This window comes from Sceloporus undulatus, chromosome 3 (assembly GCF_019175285.1).
Source record: "Sceloporus undulatus isolate JIND9_A2432 ecotype Alabama chromosome 3, SceUnd_v1.1, whole genome shotgun sequence".
Lineage (NCBI taxonomy): Eukaryota > Metazoa > Chordata > Lepidosauria > Squamata > Phrynosomatidae > Sceloporus > Sceloporus undulatus.
Window position 1 is genome coordinate 256,485,623 of NC_056524.1, and position 21,469 is coordinate 256,507,091.

The window sequence follows — 21,469 nt, forward strand, 5'->3', positions numbered from 1 at the left end:
GCCCCTTCTCCTCACGTGGGTCAGGGCAAGCAATGGGCGGCCGCCGAGGACCGACGCTCGCTTTTGAATTGGTGCGTGTCTGTGTGTGTTTTTCGGGCGGCTCTCGAATGGTGGCTCTGCAGGGAAGAGGCTGAATGCTGAGGAGCGGAGGGAGCCTGGGATAGGGTCACTCAGGGCCTGGATAACGGAGGCTGGGAGGGGCCAAAAGGGTGCTAAACACCACTTGCAGAATTAACCCAGTTTGAGATTGCTTTAACTGCCCTGGCTCAGTGCTCGGAATTCTGGGAAATGTAGTTTATTGTGGCCTCAGAGGTCTCTCTGACAGAGGAGGCTGAATGTCTCACAAAACTACACTTCCCCAGGATTCCCTAGCGGTCTCAAACTGGGTTATTTCTGCAGTGTGTCTTGACACAAGGAGACAAGCCTTGGCTGTGTTGCTGGCCTTAAACTCCATTTCTCTCTAGGGCTTGTTTTATTTTGGGGGTGTCTGTTGTGGAAAAAGGGGAGATGCCCTCTTATCCTCATATTCTTGTGGAAATTATTATTATTATTTTAAAGGCTTTTAAATTTGTTTTTTGGGGAAAACCTTCTTCTGGAGCTGTAAAAATACAGAGTTGTACATTTTATTGGCAAAGTGTTACAGGAATTTATCTTTTTTAATTTTTTGGTGCTAATGTTCTTATTGAAATTAAAAAAAAACTCCATCTATACACATATCATAATAATAACACAATATTGTAACAGTCCACACACCAAATGAACACGACTAAAACCAAACCTGTACTCACATATTAACACCTAAACAACAAACACCACCTTGTATAAAACAACAAAAAACAACATAGTGAAGTCAGAAGGCTTTCATGGCCAGCAGCCATAGCTTTTTGTGGGGTTTTGTGCTATGCGGCCATGTTCTAGAAGAGTTCTTCCTGACGTTTCGCCAGCATCTGTGGCTGGCAACGCAGATGCTGGTGAAACGTCAGGAAGAAACTCTTCTAGAACATGGCCGCATAGCACAAAAAACACACAAACAAACAACATACAAAATAAACTACATAGTACGGGTATCACTGCAAATCCTTCCGCTTACAGACTTTGGTCTCCATCTGCCTTCCCTTCATCTGTTTGCCTTCTGTTTGTGTGTCGTGCAAAAGGTGAATTCAGGGATATTCTACCCCTGTACATTGCGCAGCCACATGGACTGGGGGCTCTGGGCCACTGGCTGCTTGAGAAGCGTTGTCTGCAGCTAGCTTCCTGAGGAGCCTACCATATGTTTAATTTTAAAGCATTTACAGCCGCGTCCACTAAACTGTGGAACCACCTACCGGAAGAGATCCGCCTTATTACCACCTTAGAAGCCTTTAAGAAGACACTTAACACGGATCTCTTCTGGCAGGTCCCCACCTGCCCTTCTATAGCTGATCTCACAGAACACTCCCACTTCTGACTTTATGCATGGAAAACAGACGACAGTTTGGTCATTTTAGCGATTGGTAGTAGTTTGTTGTTCGTTCTATTGATTGCATTTTTAATAATACGTACCTTGCATTTATTGATTTTATCTCTGTTGTAATCCCGCTTCGATCCTCAGGAGAAATACAAATAAAATTATTATTACTATATTATTACTATTACTGTTATATTAGATATAATAAGGTCCATGGCTACAGCAATTACATTTACCTTCTTAATTGCACACAACAAAAGTCTGGAGGCGTGTGTAGATGAAATGTTACATGTGCAATAGTTTGGTAAACCATTTTACTAAATAAGTCTGAATGCTGTGCGAATCATTACTCTTTTATTGAGAGCAGTCAGTCAAAATTCCCATGAGAATTTGTGTAGCAAGGCATAGCAGTTACGTGTACACTGTTTAGCCTCCCAACTGGCTGTAACTGAAGAAGGATTTGTGGTGATGACAGAATTTCTGGCTTAGGCCTCTTCCTATTACAGATAAATTGGGTGCGATCCGAATTACTGGGTCGATTCGACATCGGATCGTGGTTCCCACTACACTTGCCCTGATCGCATTTTCTGTCGCCAAAATAACCTATTGTGGTCCCATTCACTATTGAATCGGTTCCAGCCGGCCAAAGGGAAAGTTTGAATCGATTCCGATCCACTTGTGGTTCACACTAGCACTGAATCGATTTATTGGAAAAGAAGCGGAAAAAACCAGCATTTAAAAGACACAGTTAAATAGGTCTGGAGCATGGCCCCCTCTCAGAATTACTTCAGCGATTCAGATTAAGTGGGAACCAGGGTCGTTTGAATCGGTTCAAACCCATTGATGTTCCATTTAAAAGGTAGTGGGAATGAAGCCTTAGCTATCATGGTGGATAACAAACTGGCTTATCTGTGGAATTAGTGGTGTTTATGTGCCTTCAAGTTGTTTCTACTATGGTGCCCCGTCTAAGATGAACCTGTCATGGTTTTCTTGGCAAATTTTCGTCAGAGGAGGTTTGCCATTGCCATCCTCGAGGCTGAGAGAGGGTGACTTGCCCAAGCTTGCTCAGCAGGATTTGAACCCTAGCTCTAGAGTCACACTCCAACACACCCACTACACCATGGCTGGCTTTCATCTATGAACTTATCTCTTTTTTAAAAAATCCATCTAGTAGTGCACTAATAGCAGATGTGAATTTGATTCATTGAGCAATTTAAAATAGAGATGCTTTGGAGCTGTTGTATCTGAAACAGCTGGTGCCATTTCTCATCTTTAACAACAAGAATGGTAAAATACAGTACTGTATTAATTCCAGTTTATAGCACTGAGGTTGTTCAAGTTAAACAATAAAGTGACAACTTGGTTGAACCGAACAAATACTCAACTACTTTTAAATTCCTGTTTAAAGGTGTTTCGACAGGTCTACCCGTTCCTCTTGTGGAAAACTTTGATCCAGAACACACTGCAGAAATACTCCTGGTTGAGTCCACTTTAACTGCCTGGCTCAGTGCAGGGAATCCTAGCAACTGTAGTTTGTGAGAGGTTTAGCCTTCTCTGTCACAGAGTTCTGTTGCCACGATAAAACTACAATTCTCAGGTTCCCTAGCATTGAGCCAGGGCGTTAAAGCAGTTCCAAACTGGATATTTTTGTAGTGTGTTTTAGACCTATGTTGCTAAACTTGGTTTTATTAATTTCTCAAATGATACAAAGATGGTATTTACTAAATAGTTGCTATGGCTTACAGTACTGATTCTAGATGGCATGAGATAATGGAAATAGCAAAGTGGGGAGGATAGATTTCAGTGGTTAGAATCTCCTGTGTGACTAATGATTTGAGTCTGATTGAGGCAACTGTTTCAAATGTGTTTTTTGCCATAGCTTTGATCATGCCACTTAGTGTCCCTTCTGTATAAATTGGAAGCCATACACTTAAACTGTTCTGAAGGAGGGTGATATTTAAAGGTATTGGAAAAGAAGTTGGGAAAAATTACAGATCTGCACATGATGTTGCAAATGAAGAACTGATTGTGATCAAACTCTGTCTGTGTCTTTTGCTTCAGGAAGTATGGTACTGTAGGACCTGAATCTTGAAATGTTGCAGTTATGAATGGAATTTAAGAGGGAATTGTATGTATTTTAATCTCCCCATGTGACTCTCAGAACTCACAGTTTGGATACTGCCTCTTTGCTCCATTGTTCACTGGATTAGTCTTCATTGATCTTACGAATGATGCCTAATTCACATGGCTGGTAATTGGCTGGGAAAACAGTTGGGTTCCACATTGACAGTAATGCATGGCTGCACTAATAACAAGCTTGCCCAGCTTGTGTGATTCCTTATGTACTAGTACGTGTACAGTACTTGTCCTACAGTTTTGCTGGATACTGATGTGGAGAGTAGCCATGTGAGACAAAGGTAAAGGCGTTTTTTGTCAGCTGGCATGTCATGAATGCAAAATATTCTCAAACCTCATTTATAAGTCAACAGCATGTTTTGTTGGCAAAATTATGGATTTTGAAATGACCCATGGATAAGTTGAGGATCAAACTTAGGGGCCTGCGATAAGGAACTAAAGGACAAAGCAAAGAAAACAATGGCAAAGAACTCCCTTCAGCCACCATCTTGAGGGAGAGAGAGGCAGGCTAGCTCCACCAGTCCTGCCTGGAAGAAGAAGAGCCCCCTCCAGTCCATCTGCCTTGGTCCAGGCCTCAGAGGGAGAGATAAACTGCTGGACCTGATTCTTTTCCCCTCCTCACCATTCCCTTCTCCTTTTGTGTCCTGTGTTTTAGATTGTAAGCCTGAGGGCAGGGAACTGTCTATTATCCCCTCTGTTGTAACTGCTCAGATTCCCAGTGATTGGGCGGATAATAATATTATTATTATTAAAATTCCAGAAGGCATAACTGTTTGTGTTCATACTAAAGGCTGAATGGATGAGAGAGCAGAGGGCAGTCAGTGTTTCCAGGACAGAATGCACTCTTGTCTTTCACCAAAGGATGGTTCGTTTTTAAAATAAGAGCTAAACACAGTACTCACACTGACCCGTGGATAAGTCAACTCAGGTTGTTGAAGTCATTTTTTGACTAAGTTTCTAGACTTACGCATGAGTATATACAGTAACTTTCATTAATCGAGACTTTGAAATGCTTGCAGGACTAGATCCAGTTTCTTTTTTATTCAGTTTTGCTTGTCAGAACCATCAATTTGCCACCCAGTTTGCATTTCTGTTTGAGAGCTGGTTTTAAGAAATATTTTAGTCACACCACTTCCATATTATGCTGCTTGTACATTTTTCCAGGATTGTGGTGGCTTAGTGGTTAAGATGGCCAATTCTGATGAATGGAATATGGAAGGTTGGCATTTGAGGCCCAAGTGCTGCATGATTGCTCCTGTCACCAGTCCCAGCTTCTCCCAGCCTAGCAGTTTGAACATGCAAATGCAAGTAGATATATAAGTACCACTTCAGTGGGAAGGTAACTGCATTACCTGGCTCGAGGTGGGTGAGAAATCGATTAAAATACAACAAAGGTGGACACATAATATCAGTTAAACACATAAGGCAACAAAACCCAGTCAAAGAACACAAATATTAAAACAATCAATTCCTAATTTACAAATTTATAATTAAAAATCATCTGAACAGGTGCAGGAAGCGAATGGTCTTTATACCATTTTAAACTCAGTGTATCTTGCTGTTGAATCTCCTCTGCTGGTCATTCCACAATTTGGGGGCAACTAAAGAAAAAGTCCTCTGGGTAACAGCTGCCAGCCTAGTTCTGGCTGATGGAAGTAAATGTCCCCCAGAGAACCTAGTCAATGGGGTCCCATTATACAGAGGAAAGTAGGTACAGTACCCTGAACCCAAACCATTAGGACTTTAAAGGTAATAAGTAATAAAACATTGTACCTTGGCCAGAAATTAATGGCAGCCAGTGGAGTGATTACTCTGGCATATTGAATTAAATAACCTACTTCTACTATGTCACTTTCTGAAACGGACCTCATAGGTTAGGAGTGAAAGCACCAGGCCCATCCAATATCCAACCCACAGAGCTAGTATAGTATTCCTTGTGGTGTTTGTAAGAGAATTCTGGGTTTTTTCCCTGCTCAAAAACGGGAGTGAAAGTGAGACGTCCAGAGAAAGGATGTGTACTGCTTAGCGGTGCACTTGCCATCAGCGATCTGGATAGTGGATTTGAATGTATGAATACAGATTTATCTATGACACGTTCCTGGTCCATGGGATTTAGTGTCACCAGAGACATAACTCATTTGTCTAGTGTAATCTATGGCCTGTATACCTGTAGTTCCTATGCCCCCCCCCCCCGATATATCTATTTGTCATGGTTCTTTCTCTCCACTTATTACTTGGTTTGTGCATCCTTTTGGCTATTCTGCCTAGTACAAATTTGGTCAACAAGTAATCTTATTGCCTAAACCCCTTGTTGATTCTACTATATAGGAGAATAGTAGAGGGCCTGAAACTAATAAGCTATTAATGGGCCTAAATTTATTTTTATTTTAAATGTTTAGTTGTCCAATATCCGGTTACTACAAAGAGAAGTAAAATCTCAAATCTCTCTCTCTCTCTCTGTATAAAGATGCCCACAGCAATAACAGCATCACAAACAATCAGTAAAAGCAACAAAGGCTAAAACAACAGTTGCAATGGGATGAAACATATTCAAAATAAACTTTTAATAAACACAACATCACAGCAATCATACATAGGATGAGAAGGCTGACAGTCTATGACTCTCATAAGTACCAAGTGCACATCTCTGGAGGAGTATTTTATACTTAAAAAGCACATTGCAACTGACTAAAGACTCTACATGAATAACGTTTTAAGAAGTTGCTGACGGGCTGCAGTACATCATATAAATACTTGAACACCCCAAATGGGGTGGTAATAAATTTGTAAAAAAACATCCCCAAGTATGATTCTGCAATTCATTTTTATTCCCTCCCCACTCTTTATGGTAACAGGATTACAGGCCAGCTCCTCCACACCCCTTCTTCTCTTACCCCGCTCTCCCCAAGATATCAAGCCCAGGTAAAGTCTCTGTCTCCCTCTTTCCACTGCTTGAAACTGCTGATGTTATTCAGAAACTGAAGAGGAAGCAAGGCTGGTAATTGTATGAATGTGGAACAGGAAAAATGACACTTTCATAATGCCCATAGGTAGCAAGCTTTGGTAATGAAGTCTTCTGTTGAAATTATGTTGCCATTTGTGGACTACAGAGTGATTTGTCTTAAAGACTACTTGGAATAAAATGTTCTTATCTGTGTGTCTGTTTCCTAACATTTTCTTTATTGCCATGTTTTTCTTCAGGTGTAGAAGAGAAATGCTATTTTAACAATGGCTGACAATAGCACACTGTGGCTGAAACTGGGAAGAGCATCTTGGCAGATTGTTCTATTCTTGACTCCAGAATTAATGAAACTTCCAAGGAAAACATATTCACTCGATTTACTTCAGATGGGGAAGGTAAAGGAGAGAATATTAGTTACTTCAAATTGCGGAGTAGTATTGCTTGTAACACAGTATTTTGTAACAATGATTATTACTACAAACATAGTAACATCAAAGTAGTTGCATTTATCTCTAGGCCTTGGGATTTGAGGGTTTTTTTTGTGTGCACAATAGTGTTTAAGTATACTTTGGTGCTGAGACTGTACTGTCTATTTGTCCCCATGGTTCCCAAACTTTGGTTCTCCAGATGTTATGGATTTTAGTTTCCAGAATTCCGACTGGTTGACCAAGCTGGGTGGGGCGTCTGGGAGTTGAAGTCCAAAGCACTTAGAGCAGCGGTTTCCAACCTTTGCCTGTAATTATAGAAAAGATGTAAGAATTTATCTAGAATCAGTTTTGGTCTAGATGCTGATTACATTCCCCTCATTCTCTGCCCCATTTCCAACAGAGGAAATGCCCCAAGTTAAACCAGGGGTTGTCGAGTTCAGGAAGCTGCAAAATCTGAAGAACTTCTGAAACGCTTTAGAGGTAAGTGAGTATTTTTTTTTTCCGTTACTGGTGTTGAAATTTTGTTGCAGTTGGGATTTGGGATATTCCTCATTCTCATGCTGAAGTTCTCCTCTTCAACAGACCATTAAGATAATGGAAGTCCCAGTGATAAAGATAAAGGAAACTAGTTCTGGTAAATCGGAAGAAAAGCTAAAAAAGTATTATACAAATGGTATGTTGGGGCAACTGCATGCAGCTTGTTGCATTTGAGGCTGACTGGGGGAAATCACTGCTATCATAGCATGATAAAAATAGGAAAGTAAAGGCACAGTTGAAGTAAATGATGCACAGTGAAGCTAGTTTACACTGAAACTTAGACTACCTTTAAAATTGCTCAGATGTTTTTTCTGTTTCTGATTTTATTATATACTTGTTAGTTATCTTTAATCCTACCTTTTATCCAGGGAAATCAAAGTAACATACATCTCTGCCTTTCTCCTCTTTATCCTCACAACAAATTGTGAGTCAGATTATGTTGAGGGACAGTGATTGGCCCAAAGTCAAATGCTGAGCTTCATGTACACTGTTATCACTAAAGTAATGAGTATACATCTAAGAAGTGGAATTCAAATTTCTTATATTACATCTCTAACTTTGTCTTGGAAAAAGCACTCATGTTTCTGTTGAACTAGCTTCCAGTTTGATGGGGGGTTTTTTCTGTCACTTTTTTGATAGAACCTATTTTTTTTTGTAAACTTATGTTCACTTGTGTTTTGGAAAAAGAAATAAACCTATGTGGTGAAATTAATGGAAGGAAGTATTGGTATACTTTGGTATTAAACTTCATGTATAAATAACTTTTGGATTCTTTGGAAACAACTCAAGGAAATAAAAGTGCCCACATAAAGACGGAGACAGTGGATGAGTATCAGGACCTGAATCACTGGAGTTTGAGACATTTTTTTGTGTAGCAGATTTTCAACATTCTGTTTTCAATGAATTGTACAAGGCAGACTGCAGAATCCTTGGGCCTCCAGTAGTATTGCAGTGTGCCAGAAAAGGCGAGGTAAGAATACAGGATAAGAAACCTTGAAATTGCCAGCTTCTACTCTAAATAGAAGGCATATAATTATTTAAATGCAATTAATGGCTTTTCTTTACCATTCTGTTTGAAAAAATGCATTTGTTGAGTTCTTGCACTGTTTTCTGACTCAGAGCACATCTGAAGTAGCTTACAAATAAGTAGAAAAAATGAGACTTGACAGGAATTGCCATTAAAAAATTTGTAGCCTACAATAAAACTTTGAACAACAGGCAATATAGATTGTTTGACCAGTATCTCACTGTTACATTCTTATGTACAAAAGCAAGTAATATTTAAAGCTCCTAAGGCAAGGCTGCAAGCACGATATGAGTGCAATAATACCCTTCTGCTCATGTTCCCAGCAATGATAATGGGAGGCAAACTGTCTCTGATGCTGGAGGTAATCTATTCATCATGGCTATTTATTATAGGAAGTTGGATGCTAATTAGGGCAGAGTAAGTGAGTGAATTCCCTATCATTTATGGTTATGAACAAACCAGGGCTGTGGTTTCATGAGTAGTAGAGTTAATCCTGTAGGATTGTGGTTTTCACTGTATGCTTACAGTAGTTTTCTATGATGAGTCACCAATAGTACTGTGGTGCTTTAAGAACTAATACATTTATTGTGGCAGAAGCATTCTTGGGCCGCTCTGGTCCATGAAAACTAAGTCTATGAGGTGCTATAATGTTTTTTGTTTAGTTGCAACATGTTGCATAGCTGAATCTTGAGAAGGAGATGACTGATTATCTAATTCTATTTTAGCCCCTCCCTTTTCTCATGTCGTCCACTCTACTGCGGTTGTATGCTGAATCTTGTGTTGGCTTCACAGGCTTCAGGAAGAAGAAGAATTGGTAAGACTGGCTTCCTCTTACACATCTTAGAGTAGTTGTTGAGAAGCTGTGTGCCTGAGTATAGAGCAGTTACTTGGAGATCTGCTTTGAGACTGATGTTGATTACCATAGTAGTGCCTGCTAGCAAGACTCTATCTCTGAGGTTTCTTTTAGCGCTTTCAACAGGTTCTCCTGTTCTGTACAGGAAAGTAAAATTCACTGTCCAATAGTTAACAGCATATAGCAATGAGCTAGGGAGATCTAGGTTTAAACCTTTAGTCAATTTTCAAATTTACTAGAAGATCTTCAGCTGAGTAATGGTGGCTTGTTCAATTTTTGTGAAGCTAAAATGAACATAATGTCATATACACTATTTTGGGATTCTGCTGTGGAGAGAAGGTATTGATTCATCAGTAGTGAATAAAAAATGGCACAATATTCCAAAATGCCTAGCATTTTGTGGGGCCGTGCTCTGGATGTTGTGTAGTAGAGTAACTGAAGAGCATCTCTTCAAACTGGAAATTGTTTTGATATGGATGACATATTACCTTTCTCTTAACACTAGTCCTATTTCAAAGTAAATAAAAATTACCTGCATTCTAACTTTGTTCATAGGTAAAACTGTGACCTTGGCCCATCATATGGGAGGATGTATTCGACGCGATTTCAGTTCGAAGGTTACGCATCTGGTGGCTAACTCAACACAAGGGGACAAATTCAGAGTATGTGAAATTCCCATTGGGTATGGGTGCAAATGATTCTTCTTTTGTACATGCCAGAAGGTACAATGTATAAGACTAAATCTAATGGACGTGAAGGTAAATGTTAGGCATGTCAAACACATGAGTTTGAAATCAATGGAGTTCTAACCCATTAATCAACAAGCAGGGTGAAAAAAACTGACTTTTCTACATGGAATGAAACCAGGTTGGCTTCCACAAGGAGTAGCAGTGCTTTTCTAGGCTTGGTTCAGAAATCTATGAATTCACCTTCAATCAGACCCACTGTTCTATTCATTGACACTTCTATCTGCTTTTAAGGATGTGGAGTCTTATTCAGATCTCCCCACATTTCCTGATTCCTTATATATAAGCTGAGAAGGGACAGGAAAAAGAATATAGGCAGATTATTCTATATGAAGAGATATATAGGCACATGATGTCAGGGCACAATAAAAGAGGAATACTACTTTATCCATGGATTCAAGCATCCGCGGCTTGAAATATTAAAAAAAATATAAGTCCAAAAAAGGCAAACCTTGATTTTGGCATTTTATATAAAGAAGACCTATGCCACGGGGGTCCTGGATACCAAGAGTCCACTGTATATAACAAATACAGGTATTCACAAAATCCAATAATACCACAAATCCAAAATGCTGGTTCCATGCATTTCGGATTAGGGAGACTCACCTGTATATACATGGCCATGTGTGTCTCACAATGTTTGGCTGTAAATTTGAGAGTTGCCTTGGTTTTCTCTGAAGATACCAGCCATATGCTGGCGAAATGTCAGGAAATAAACTCTTTAGAACATGGCCACATAGCCCAAAAAATCCACAAAAAAACTTTGCCCTGGTTGTTTTGTTCCTTAAGAGTTTTGGTTAGAGGATCATGGATTGAGTTGTTATGTTTGTCCAGGCTATTACTGTGGCGCAGCACTGGTAACTTCACGACTTGATTTCTGCAATCTGCTCTATATACGGCATCCTGTTACCTAGTCTGGAAACTCAATTAGTTCAAAAACATGGCAGCCAGATTGGTCACAGGGAGATCTATGGGTGACCACATAGCTCCGACCTTAAAGTTCTTCCGCTGGCTGCCTATAGTTTCCCGGCACAGTACAAGGGTTGGTTATGACCTTTAAAGCCCTTCATGGCTGGGCCCAGCTTACCTACAGGATCTCCCATACTATCCACACCGCACACTTAGGTCCTCGGAAAAATTTACTGCAGCCAGCAAAAACAGGCTGGTGTGGTTACCCAGAGGATCTTCTCCTCTGCCACTCCCAAGTTATGGAATGGCCTGCTGGAGGAGATTCGGAATATTGCTAATCTTGGCCTGTTACAGACAGCCAAAATAAAGCTGCTTTGAGTCACAGTGGAGGTATGGTGTTTCAATGATGCATGCGTCCTAAGATCCAGAAGCCACACCAAAGCCACGCTCCACTCTTAGGGCTGGAGCGTGGGCTTGGTGCACTTGTTGTCTTCTGGACTCTTAGGACGCATGGATCATTGAAACACCATACCTCCACTGTGACTCGAAGCAGCTTTATTTTGGCTGTCTGTAACAGGCCCTTGATTGCTTTAAAAAAGTGGTCAAGACATATCTCTTCTGACAAGCCTTCCCAGATTAGCATTGTGGTCACCTCCCATTGCCTGCCTGTGTTGTTTTAATACTTTATTTTAATAATTTAATTGTATTGTTTTCATTGTAGGTGGGTGGTTTTGTGGGATATTGTGTTTTATTGTATTTTAATGTTCTTTTAATGTTGTCAGCTGTCTCAATCTAACTGGAGAGGCAGAGTATAAATAAAATATTATTATTATTATTTATATCGTACCTGCACATTTTAACAAATAAATAAATACATAGGTAGCTGACAGTATTCATAAAAATGAAGAACCATGTAGAGTAAGACCTCAGAGAAAGCTCTTAGTGGAATAGCACTTTAAATTGCATGCTGACTTTCATACAAAGCCCATTAAAAAGTCTATGTAATAAAAATGACATCTCCCCCCCAACCTTCCCCCCGCCAAAACAAAACAAACCCCATAAGCAGCCACCTTTTCAAAAGGAGAATTCTAATTTTTTGGGTGCACAGTATGGATTTTAAACGCTTGTAAACTAAATTATACAATCTCCTTAGTGTTATTGCCGTGAACTGGTATATTTTACAGTTTTCAAATATGTTCTCTAGGAAGAATCCAGTTCTTTTGTACTTTTGAGTTTCTGAAGTATAAAGGGATATTCCATGTTACCTATTTCTGTCTTGGTTTTCAGGTAGCTGTGAGCCTAGGCACACCAATCATGAAAGCAGAATGGATTTATAAGTCTTGGGAGAGAAGAAATTACATGTATGTATAAACTTGTGTAGAGGTGATATTTGTGCTTTTTTTTTTAAAGATCTGCCGTGGCAATATAGTAAACAAGGCCCTCCTCTTAGGCAATTGGGTTTAAACTTTTCTCCCCATCACTTCTCCTCTTTTAGAGACTTCTGTGCTGCTGATGAGGAATTCAGGAAAGAATTTAAAGTTCGCCCATTTCAGGACTGCATGTTAAGTTTTCTTGGATTTTCTGATGATGAGAAGAAGAATATGGAAGAAATGACCGAAATGCAGGGTAAGTGTATAAGAACTATTGGTATAAATGAGTTATATAAATGTTTAATACTTTTATTCTTCTCTTTACTCTGTAATCCCTTTACAAAAACTGCATCAGAAGTACAGATACTTTCATGTGTGTGTTATGGCAAGGTAGAGTGACACATTGCACAAATAACAGAGAAGCCTTTAAGGAACAAATGGCACAGATGTGTGTGGTAACTGGTTCTTTGAGCATTGTTAAAATAAACTGCTGCCCCAGTTTCCATAATGGCTGTTCTATTAATCTTATTTTCGATATTGTTAAATGTATTGTAGCAATTGGTAGTTTAGCAGGTTGTCCACAAGTGAGAATTATCCAAAGTGGATCTAAAGACTGAGTATTTGCCACAGAGGGCAGTTACTTAGCAGATATATTATTTAATCTTGATCTGCAATTGTGCTAGTTGTGTTGATTTGTAATTTCTGTTTAACCCTCTTGAATGTAAAATGGAGGACTAATGGATTTGGAATGTGTATAGAAACCAAAACTTGAAGATACGCGGAAGAAATTAATGTTCTTGATTTCAACTATAATCTTTTTTCCCTACTATGAATCCTACTTGTAACTGTTTTTAGTACTTTAAAGTTCTTGAAGCACTCCCTAAATCCTCAGAACCTTTACAACATCATTCTAAGAAAGGTCAGTATTTCAAAATTATAGAGACAAAGGACACAATGCTGCCAGTAATAATAGGCAAGTTACTAAGTCCAAGTAACAAGTTCATGATTTTGCCATTTCAAGATGGGCTTTCTGGCTCACGCTGTTGGTCACTATGTCACACAAACTCCTGGAGATGCTTTTTTCACCTTTCTACAACTCCTCTGCCTCTTGAAATTTGCATTTACTTCTGTCATTAAGCCTTAGATCTGTATCCTGCTTTTTGAATTCTTATACTGAATATTCTTTGTATTTTGGGATTACATTGTTTCTAATACAAGAATTTCTCTAACTTTTGCCTTTAAATGATTGAGAATAGGTGCTAGGGATTGTATTATACACATTTGCAGGCAGAGTGAGATACCACTATTTTCTTAACATTACTTCAGTGTTTTAAAATTAGTTATAGGATTTAGGACAGATTAATTCTACCTATTCTATCTTTCTGCAGGTGGACAGCATTTGCCTGTTGGTGACGAAAGGTGTACTCATCTAATAGTTGAAGAAAACATAGTGAAAGACCTTCCTTTTGAACCGTCTCAAGACCTTTATGTTGTAAAGCAGGAGGTGAGTTTTGGCAGAACATTTTGGACTGTCACACTGATTTTTGTAAAGTGAACAATGCGATTTATAGACTGAAAATCCTTTTAACTGTTTGTTGTTGTTATGGTATAATTTTTCTTGCTTAGACTTGAAGTAATTGCAGAAAATGCTTTTTCTCCCTCTAGTGGTTTTGGGGAAGCATTCAGATGGACGCCAGAGCTGGAGAATCTATGTACTTATTTGAAAAGGTAAGCTGCTGCTGACAGAAATTTGCAATTTGCAGTCAGAATGACATTTTATTTATTTATTTGTTTATTTACTTACTTAATTTCTATGCCACCTTTCTCCCAGAAAGGGACCCAAGGTAGCTTACAAGATAAAAACAAAACTTCACAATAATTTTTTAAAAAAAATATTAAATTCACAGTAAACATATGTTAAAAAAAGTCACTAAAACATATGCCCCGTATAAACCGCCTCTTTTGATAACACATTAAAATCTTGCTTGGAGAAAAAAAATTTGCTTGCCAGTGAAAAACAAGCAGGGAGGGGGCCAGCCTAGCCTCCCATGGAAGGGAGTTCCAGAGGGAGGGAGCAGCCACTGAGGAGGCTCTCTCTTGTGTCCTGACCAAATGAGCCTGAGATGGTGGCAGAACTGAGAGAAAGCCTTCCTCAGAAGACCTCAAGGCTCTAGCTGGTTTGTATGGGGATAAATTTTTAAAGTTGTTTCATTTTTATTATATAAATGAGTTTGACATTTTCTTCCAGTTCCATTTGTTCAATGTAAAATGGTACAGTGGTACCCCGGGTTACGAATTTAATTCGTTCCGCGGTGCCGTTCGTAACCCGAAAGATTTCGCAACCTGAAAAAGCCATAGCCGCTAGCGCTGGAAAGCCGCGATTTCGTGCAGTTTTTTCCTATTTAATTTTTTCGTATCCCGGAAATTTCGTAACGCGGTCATTTCGTATCCCGGGGTACCACTGTATTTCTGTTCCTTCTTGCAAGCTTACAGTGTAACCAATCATTTTTGAGGCAACTGTGATACAATTTTGCATAGTCGTTAGCTGCAGAATGTAAAGTTAGCAAACTATTTGTATTTTATTACAGCCAGACAATTCTGAACTGAAAACATCTGTCTCACAACTTTCTCTGAATACTCCAAATAGCAATCGCAAGAGACGCCGCTTAAGAGAGACCCTTGCACAGCTCACCAGGGAGACAGACATGTCTCCTTTCCCACCACGGAAAAGGCCATCAGCTGAACATTCCCTTTCTATGGGATCTTTACTTGACATTTCCAACACACCTGAATCAAGTGTGACTAATGGAGGTACAGCCAAATAGTACTGTGTAGCTTAACAAGTGTAGAGCAAAAAACCCCACACCAAGCCCCCCATTGAATCATTTTGCTGACATTAAGTAACAGGTTTTTCCTTCTCAAATTATGCAGGGAACAGGATAGAACTGAAGAACATGGATAACAATAGACAGGAAGGCAGCTCTCATGTCATTAGACTTAGTCGAATGAGGAAGAAATCATGCAGACGTTCCAGTTGTATTTATCCGGATAATGCCGCTCCTAAACATTGTATAAATTGTATAAATTCTTTAGAAAGTCTTCAGCAAACCGTCAAGGCAGCTAGTGGTTACCTATCTGAAAGCCTAGTCAATGGAATGCCTCAAATAAATCTTCAGAAATACATTATTTTACCTATGGAAAGCGAGGAAATTCCTGTAAGGCTCTGTTCCTTTCCAGTTTTGACAGATGTTGTCTTACACCATCCAGTTAGAGATGTACCAAGAATAACACAAGGTGATGATCAGTTGTCTTCCTTAATGTTTTTTAGATAGCAACAACCATTTATGTAATGCAGAACTAAACATGGAGTGTAGTTCTTGTACCAAAAATACTTCATTTTGCAATGAAGGTTTTGATGAAAATGAGCTTTTTTCGACTTGTTCAAATGTTAGTGATGCAGGAAATGGTTATGAGAGAAACAACAAGGATCAAGACCTTAAAGAGAAGTGCATTTCTCTGGGTGGGATATCTACTAATGACAGTAATGGTTGAGTAATAGGATCTGAAACATAGTTTTATTTATGCTGCCAACAGGTGTGCACTAGTAAGGTTAATTTTAGAATCATTGTCCATAATGTCCACCTAATCAGTCATTTTGCTGTAGAATACATGGGTCTGAACATTATCTTTACAATTTCAGTTCCATACACAATTGAAATTATAAAGATAATTTTGGAATACCCTGTATAAAATTTAATTTCTCTATGAAGATATTCCAGTTACATTCCTTTCTGTTATTAATGTGGCAGGTGCTGGTTATTGCCTGTAGTAAAGGGAGATGGTTTGACAGCACTGAAAACCACCCTTGTAATGTCTGTTTTATTTTAATGTTGTGTAGCACTTTAGAGCAGAAATCTTCTTACTAAAATAGTTAAATATTAAATGAAAAAAATAAAAATTTAAGATTACCTGTAGTAGTTTTGCTGCTTGTCAGAAGCAACATATTCTGAATAGTGCTTCTCCATTGTTCATAGAAACTCCTAAGTCATGTGCAAAGCCATCCAAAAACTCGACTCCTCTTCTTCCAAAGCAGTCTGCAAGGTGGCAGGTTGCAAAGGAGCTATATCAGACAGAAAGCAACTATGTAGATATCCTGACAACTATCATCCAGGTAAATTGGTAAAAGCTGCATTTTCTGTAACTGCAAAAGCCATATTATATTATATTTTTGAAATGGTTTTATGCTAAGATAGGTTTTGTAGTGGCCATTATGTACATGATGTGCCTATTTGTGCTATGCTATATATCTCATGGTGTGAGCGGGGCTGGAGCGGCAGGCTGCATGGTGGAAGCCAAGGCCCTCTCCCATTATCCAAGCACACAGGAAACAAACTTTCCAAGGCAGGTGCTGCAGTAACTGTGGCTCCTTTAATGGCAACAAGTAACTCAACAGTGCTCAAGTGAACAGAAACAACAGTCCCATTCCCAGAACAAACAAAAGGACCAGCCTCTCTCCTCAGGCCTGGGGAACTTCGCAGGTGTCTTCAGCTGCCAGGCTACCTTGAGTAGAGTGACCGCCAGAATGCTTCTCCAGGGGCTCCCTTTCGGATTTCTTCCAGTCCTGGGGTTCTGGTCCTTGTTCCCAACAACTCCCCTTGTCGTCCCACCACTTGTTCTCTATCCCTCCAGGGTCCCTCCTTCTCCAGTTCCCTTTGCCTGGATATGAGAAGTCTCCCTCCTCTCAGGGGTCTCTTAGCCAGAGTGCCTCATGGGGCCCCAGAGGCCTAGGGCTTGACTTAGCCTGCAAGGACACAGGCCTTCCAGCCCTGTGGGGGCTGCGAATTACCTTCACTCTCCCTAACTCAACCACATCTTCCTCCTCTCACCGTACAACTCTTTTCCTGCCTTTTTATCTCTCCCCTCGGCTCCACCTCTCTCTTCTCTGGGCCCTTCCCCCTTATCTCCTCCACCTGATCGCTCTCACCTCCCCCAACTCTCCCAACACCAGCCTCTACTCTGCTACATATGGTCATTTTTGGAGAATGAGAGATGTGAGTTTGTAATGACATAGGATAGGTGGAGTTCAGTGGTACTGTTCACACTCACAGAATGACCTTTTGTTCAGTGGATGCTTCTACTAATGGAAGAGAAAGGAATTTTTGCCAATTCTCTCTGTGCCACTTTCCATGTTGATTTCAGGTCACAGTATTATTCTGATGTATATCTTTGGATTGCTCAGGGAGAATTGACAAAAGGTCTTCCCCTCCTTCCTTTAACAAAGGTGTATTTATTGCACCCATTTGTAAAACAGCACTAGTGGAAGTCATTCAAGATGCAGAGATGACAGTCATGCACTAAGGAATTGTGTTTGGATATGGCTTCCTGGCATATAAACACTGAATGTGAGTACTGTGAAACAGGCTTTTATATGGGCATCCATTGCTTTCTTGAGAGCCAGCATGGCGTAGTGGCTGGACTGTGACTCAAGACCAGAGTTCAATTCCCTGCTGGGGCATGAAACTCACCTTGGGCAAGTCACATCCTCTGAGCCTCAGGGGAAGCCAATGGGAAACCTCTGAACAAATCTTGCCAAGAAAACACAATGATAGGTTCACTTTGGGATCACCATAAGTTAATTCAGACAACAGTAACACTTTCTTATCCAAACATCTGGTCAATTCTATGTCTATTGAGTTTCATTTGTGCTCCAGTGTCAGATGTTTCTACCTGTTCATTCTGTCTGCCCTTTGCTTTTTTCCCCCATTCATATTTTTATTTCATTTTTCTTATATAACGTATAAATCAAATTGATCTATCTACAAAACAGCTGATTATATTATCTTACATTCCTTTTTACATTGATAGTCATTTTGTTAAATCATTCTAACTCCAAAGTATATTTAATTTTTCCCATTTCTTTTTATACTGTTGCATTGTTTTCCCATTGGTGAGCACCGTCAATTTATCCATTATTGCTAACTCATTTATTTTTATTTTCCAATCTTCAATTGAGGGGACATCCTTTCTCCCCAATATTTTGCATAAATTATGCATGTAGCCATTATCATATATAATAAAACTCTTTTTTCCTCATAATCAAATTTGTCTTTTAATATATCTGTTATTTTTAATAAAAATAATTCTGGGCCTATCTTTAATTTCTTTTGTAATGTGTCTGATAGATTTTTATGAATTTGTCTTTCCAAAATTGTTTGGGTTTTTGCAATGCCTCCACATATGATACAGATACAGCATTCCATTTGGTTCTTTCCATTTCCAACAATTGTTCTTGCTCTTACTCTGAATCTTTGCAAGCTTCGATGGTGTAACGTACTACCTATAAAATAGCTTATAATAATTTTATTTGTTATTGCATTTGGTGAATTTTCGATTGTCTTTCCAGACTTCCTCCCAAATTTTTAATGGAATTTGCTTTTCTATATTTTGCATCCACTTTATCATATTTTCCTTGATTGTTTCTTCTTTTAAATCTATATCTAAAAGCATCTTATAGATTCTCCTTATCATATGTTTTTCTTCTTGTACTAGGATTTTTTCCCAGTTCTCTGGGTTCACTTTCAATTCCTTGGATCTTGATATCTTTCTTGAAGTTTTCTGAGATTTGTCGATGGAACAGCCAGTGGGCGTCTATTCCTTCTCTCTGCATTTCTTCATTTGTTTTTATTCTTTCTCCTTTCTCTGTTTTAATTAAAATACCCTTATATCTGAGCCATTTTTCTTTGTACAGATTCTCTCTTTTATGAAATGCTTCATGTGTAGAAGTCCATCTAGAAATCTTTGTGTATAGATATTTTTTATATTTTGTCCAAGTTTGTACAATGTTTTACTTACCAGGTGTTTATTAAATTCTTTGTTTTTGCTTTGTCATAGCATAGATAAGCATGCCATCCCTCCTGGATGTTGTCTCTTTCTAGGGCTAATAGTCTTTTTTTTTCTAATGTGATCCACTCTTAGCCAAATGAATATACTTGCGTTATAGTCTATTTGTAGGTTTGGCATGCCCAGCCCTCCTTTTTCCTTGCAATCTTGCATTACTACTGCTGTTTTAATCCTTGACTTTTTCCCTTGCCACATATTTTCTTTCAAGTCTTTCATTCATGCATTGAAAGGTTGTTCACTCATTATAATGGCTATTGTCTGGAACAAAAATAGCATTTTGCATAGAATATTCATTTATATAGAAGTGATTCTCCCTAATGTCTTCCATTTTTAAGATATTCTTTTATCTCCCCCCCCCCCCCCTTTTGACATAGTTGTTTTCCTACAGTTCGGAATTTCTTTTCATGATTATTATTCCTAGGTATCTCACTTTAGTGGTTTTATTTCCCAGAAATGGCCTGCCATCTCTTCCACATGTAGATTAGCAATTGTGAGATAATGGAAACAGAGAATGGGCTGTAGAAGTCTTAGAACAGTTTGCCTTTCTACATAGGTTGTGAAGTAGGGAGGAAGTAGGAAGCAGCATATGTCCAGCCCAGGAGATGCTAATTGATAAATACTAATATAGAGGAAATGCATCGTCTCCAGAAGGTCTGAATCTGCCTTTGGTATCCCATTCCAAATGGAGTATTTTATTGTGTTCAATGTGTTTTATGAAACCATTACTATCCCTTTTCAGGTCTTTCAAGTGCCTTTGGAAAAGGAAGGGCAGCTTGGAGGCCCCATCCTTGCACCAGAAGAAATTAAAACCATCTTTGGCAGCATTCCTGACATCCTTGATGTCCATATCAAGATAAAGGTAGTTTTTAAGATAACATTTATAGATAATAAATTTCTTGTGAAACTTCCTGAGTATCAGATAGTTTGGATCATATTGGAAAAATATTTCAGCTTTTTATTGAAGTGCATTTTGTGATATTGTTCATAGTTTGTTTTCTGGCTACTGCCCTCAACACCTTTTGGAGATGAAGGCATGTTTCATACATTTTAAAATAAAATAAATGTGGGGGTTAGACATGCACACATGGTGAGAATTCTAGTATTGTATACCGTATATACTCATGTATAAGTTGACCTCATGTATAAGTCGAGGGCAGGTTTTGGATCCAAAATCATGGATTTTGATATGACCTGTGGATAAGTCGAGGGGCAAACACTGGAGAATGTTACAAAAGATCTAAAGGGGGGGGGGGGAACAAAGCACCACTTCCTTCCCTATATCTCACTCTCTGGACCTCTCCCAAGCATCAGTCTCAGCATGGAAAAGGGGAAACAAACCTCAGCGTGCACGCACACACACACGTACACACACACACACACACTCTCTTCCCATTACCAAAAGCATCTCCAAGGCACATGGCTTGTGAAAAGGAGGACAGACCCCACTGTCTCTCTGCTTGTCACCCCCAGGACTCCCAAGGCTCATAGCTTGCAGAAATGGAGGATAGGCCTTTCTCTCTCTCTGCTTCTCACCTCCAGAACTCCCAAGGCTCATAGCTTTCAGAAATAGAGAACAGGGATTTCTCTCTCTCTCCTTCTCACTCCCAAGGCTCATAGCTTTCAGAAATAGAAGACAGGGCTTTCTCTCTCTCTCCTTCTCACCCCCAGAACTCCCAAGACTCATGGCTTTCAGAAATAGAGAACAGGGCTTTCTCTCTCTCTCTTTTTCACCCCCAGGACTTCCAGGCAAAACGGGGTACAAGCCTGGGCATACTTTCTTTGTGTTCCTTCTCTCAGCAGCAGCTTGTTAGGTCTGGCTCCGCAGGAAGGCTGAGAGCCTGGGAAACAGACACACACATACACATACACACACACACACACACACACACACACACAGAGGGAGAGAGGAGGAGAGGAGAGCCGGCGCCGGGGCTTCAAACAGGGAGCCGTTACAAGGCTACAGAGGAAGGTGGGCACTTCTTCTTTCACAAAATTTATTAGCATTAACTCATTGACCCTTCCATAAGTCTACCCAGGATTTTGGAGCATAAATTTTTCAACTTATAGTCGAGTATATGCGGTAAATCACTTTTTAAATATCTGACAGATTCTTTGACCATTGATGATTATAAAAAATCTGCTCTTACATCTTGA

At 39.4% G+C, this 21,469-nt stretch overlaps 1 protein-coding gene across 1 annotated transcript in view; it reads left to right on the forward strand.

The window, feature by feature from the left end:
• The first annotated feature begins 6,811 nt into the window (after positions 1-6,811).
• The window catches only part of ECT2 (epithelial cell transforming 2), a 41,802-nt gene continuing 27,144 nt past the window's right edge, over positions 6,812-21,469 (forward strand). The window contains 15 exon segments of the mRNA XM_042458544.1: positions 6,812-6,830; positions 6,833-6,940; positions 8,347-8,480; positions 9,263-9,271; positions 9,273-9,318; positions 9,321-9,351; positions 9,517-9,539; positions 9,946-10,052; positions 12,333-12,406; positions 12,541-12,671; positions 13,804-13,919; positions 14,081-14,143; positions 15,004-15,226; positions 16,450-16,586; positions 20,055-20,174. Of these exon segments, the coding sequence (XP_042314478.1) occupies positions 6,812-6,830; positions 6,833-6,940; positions 8,347-8,480; positions 9,263-9,271; positions 9,273-9,318; positions 9,321-9,351; positions 9,517-9,539; positions 9,946-10,052; positions 12,333-12,406; positions 12,541-12,671; positions 13,804-13,919; positions 14,081-14,143; positions 15,004-15,226; positions 16,450-16,586; positions 20,055-20,174 (1,341 nt within the window).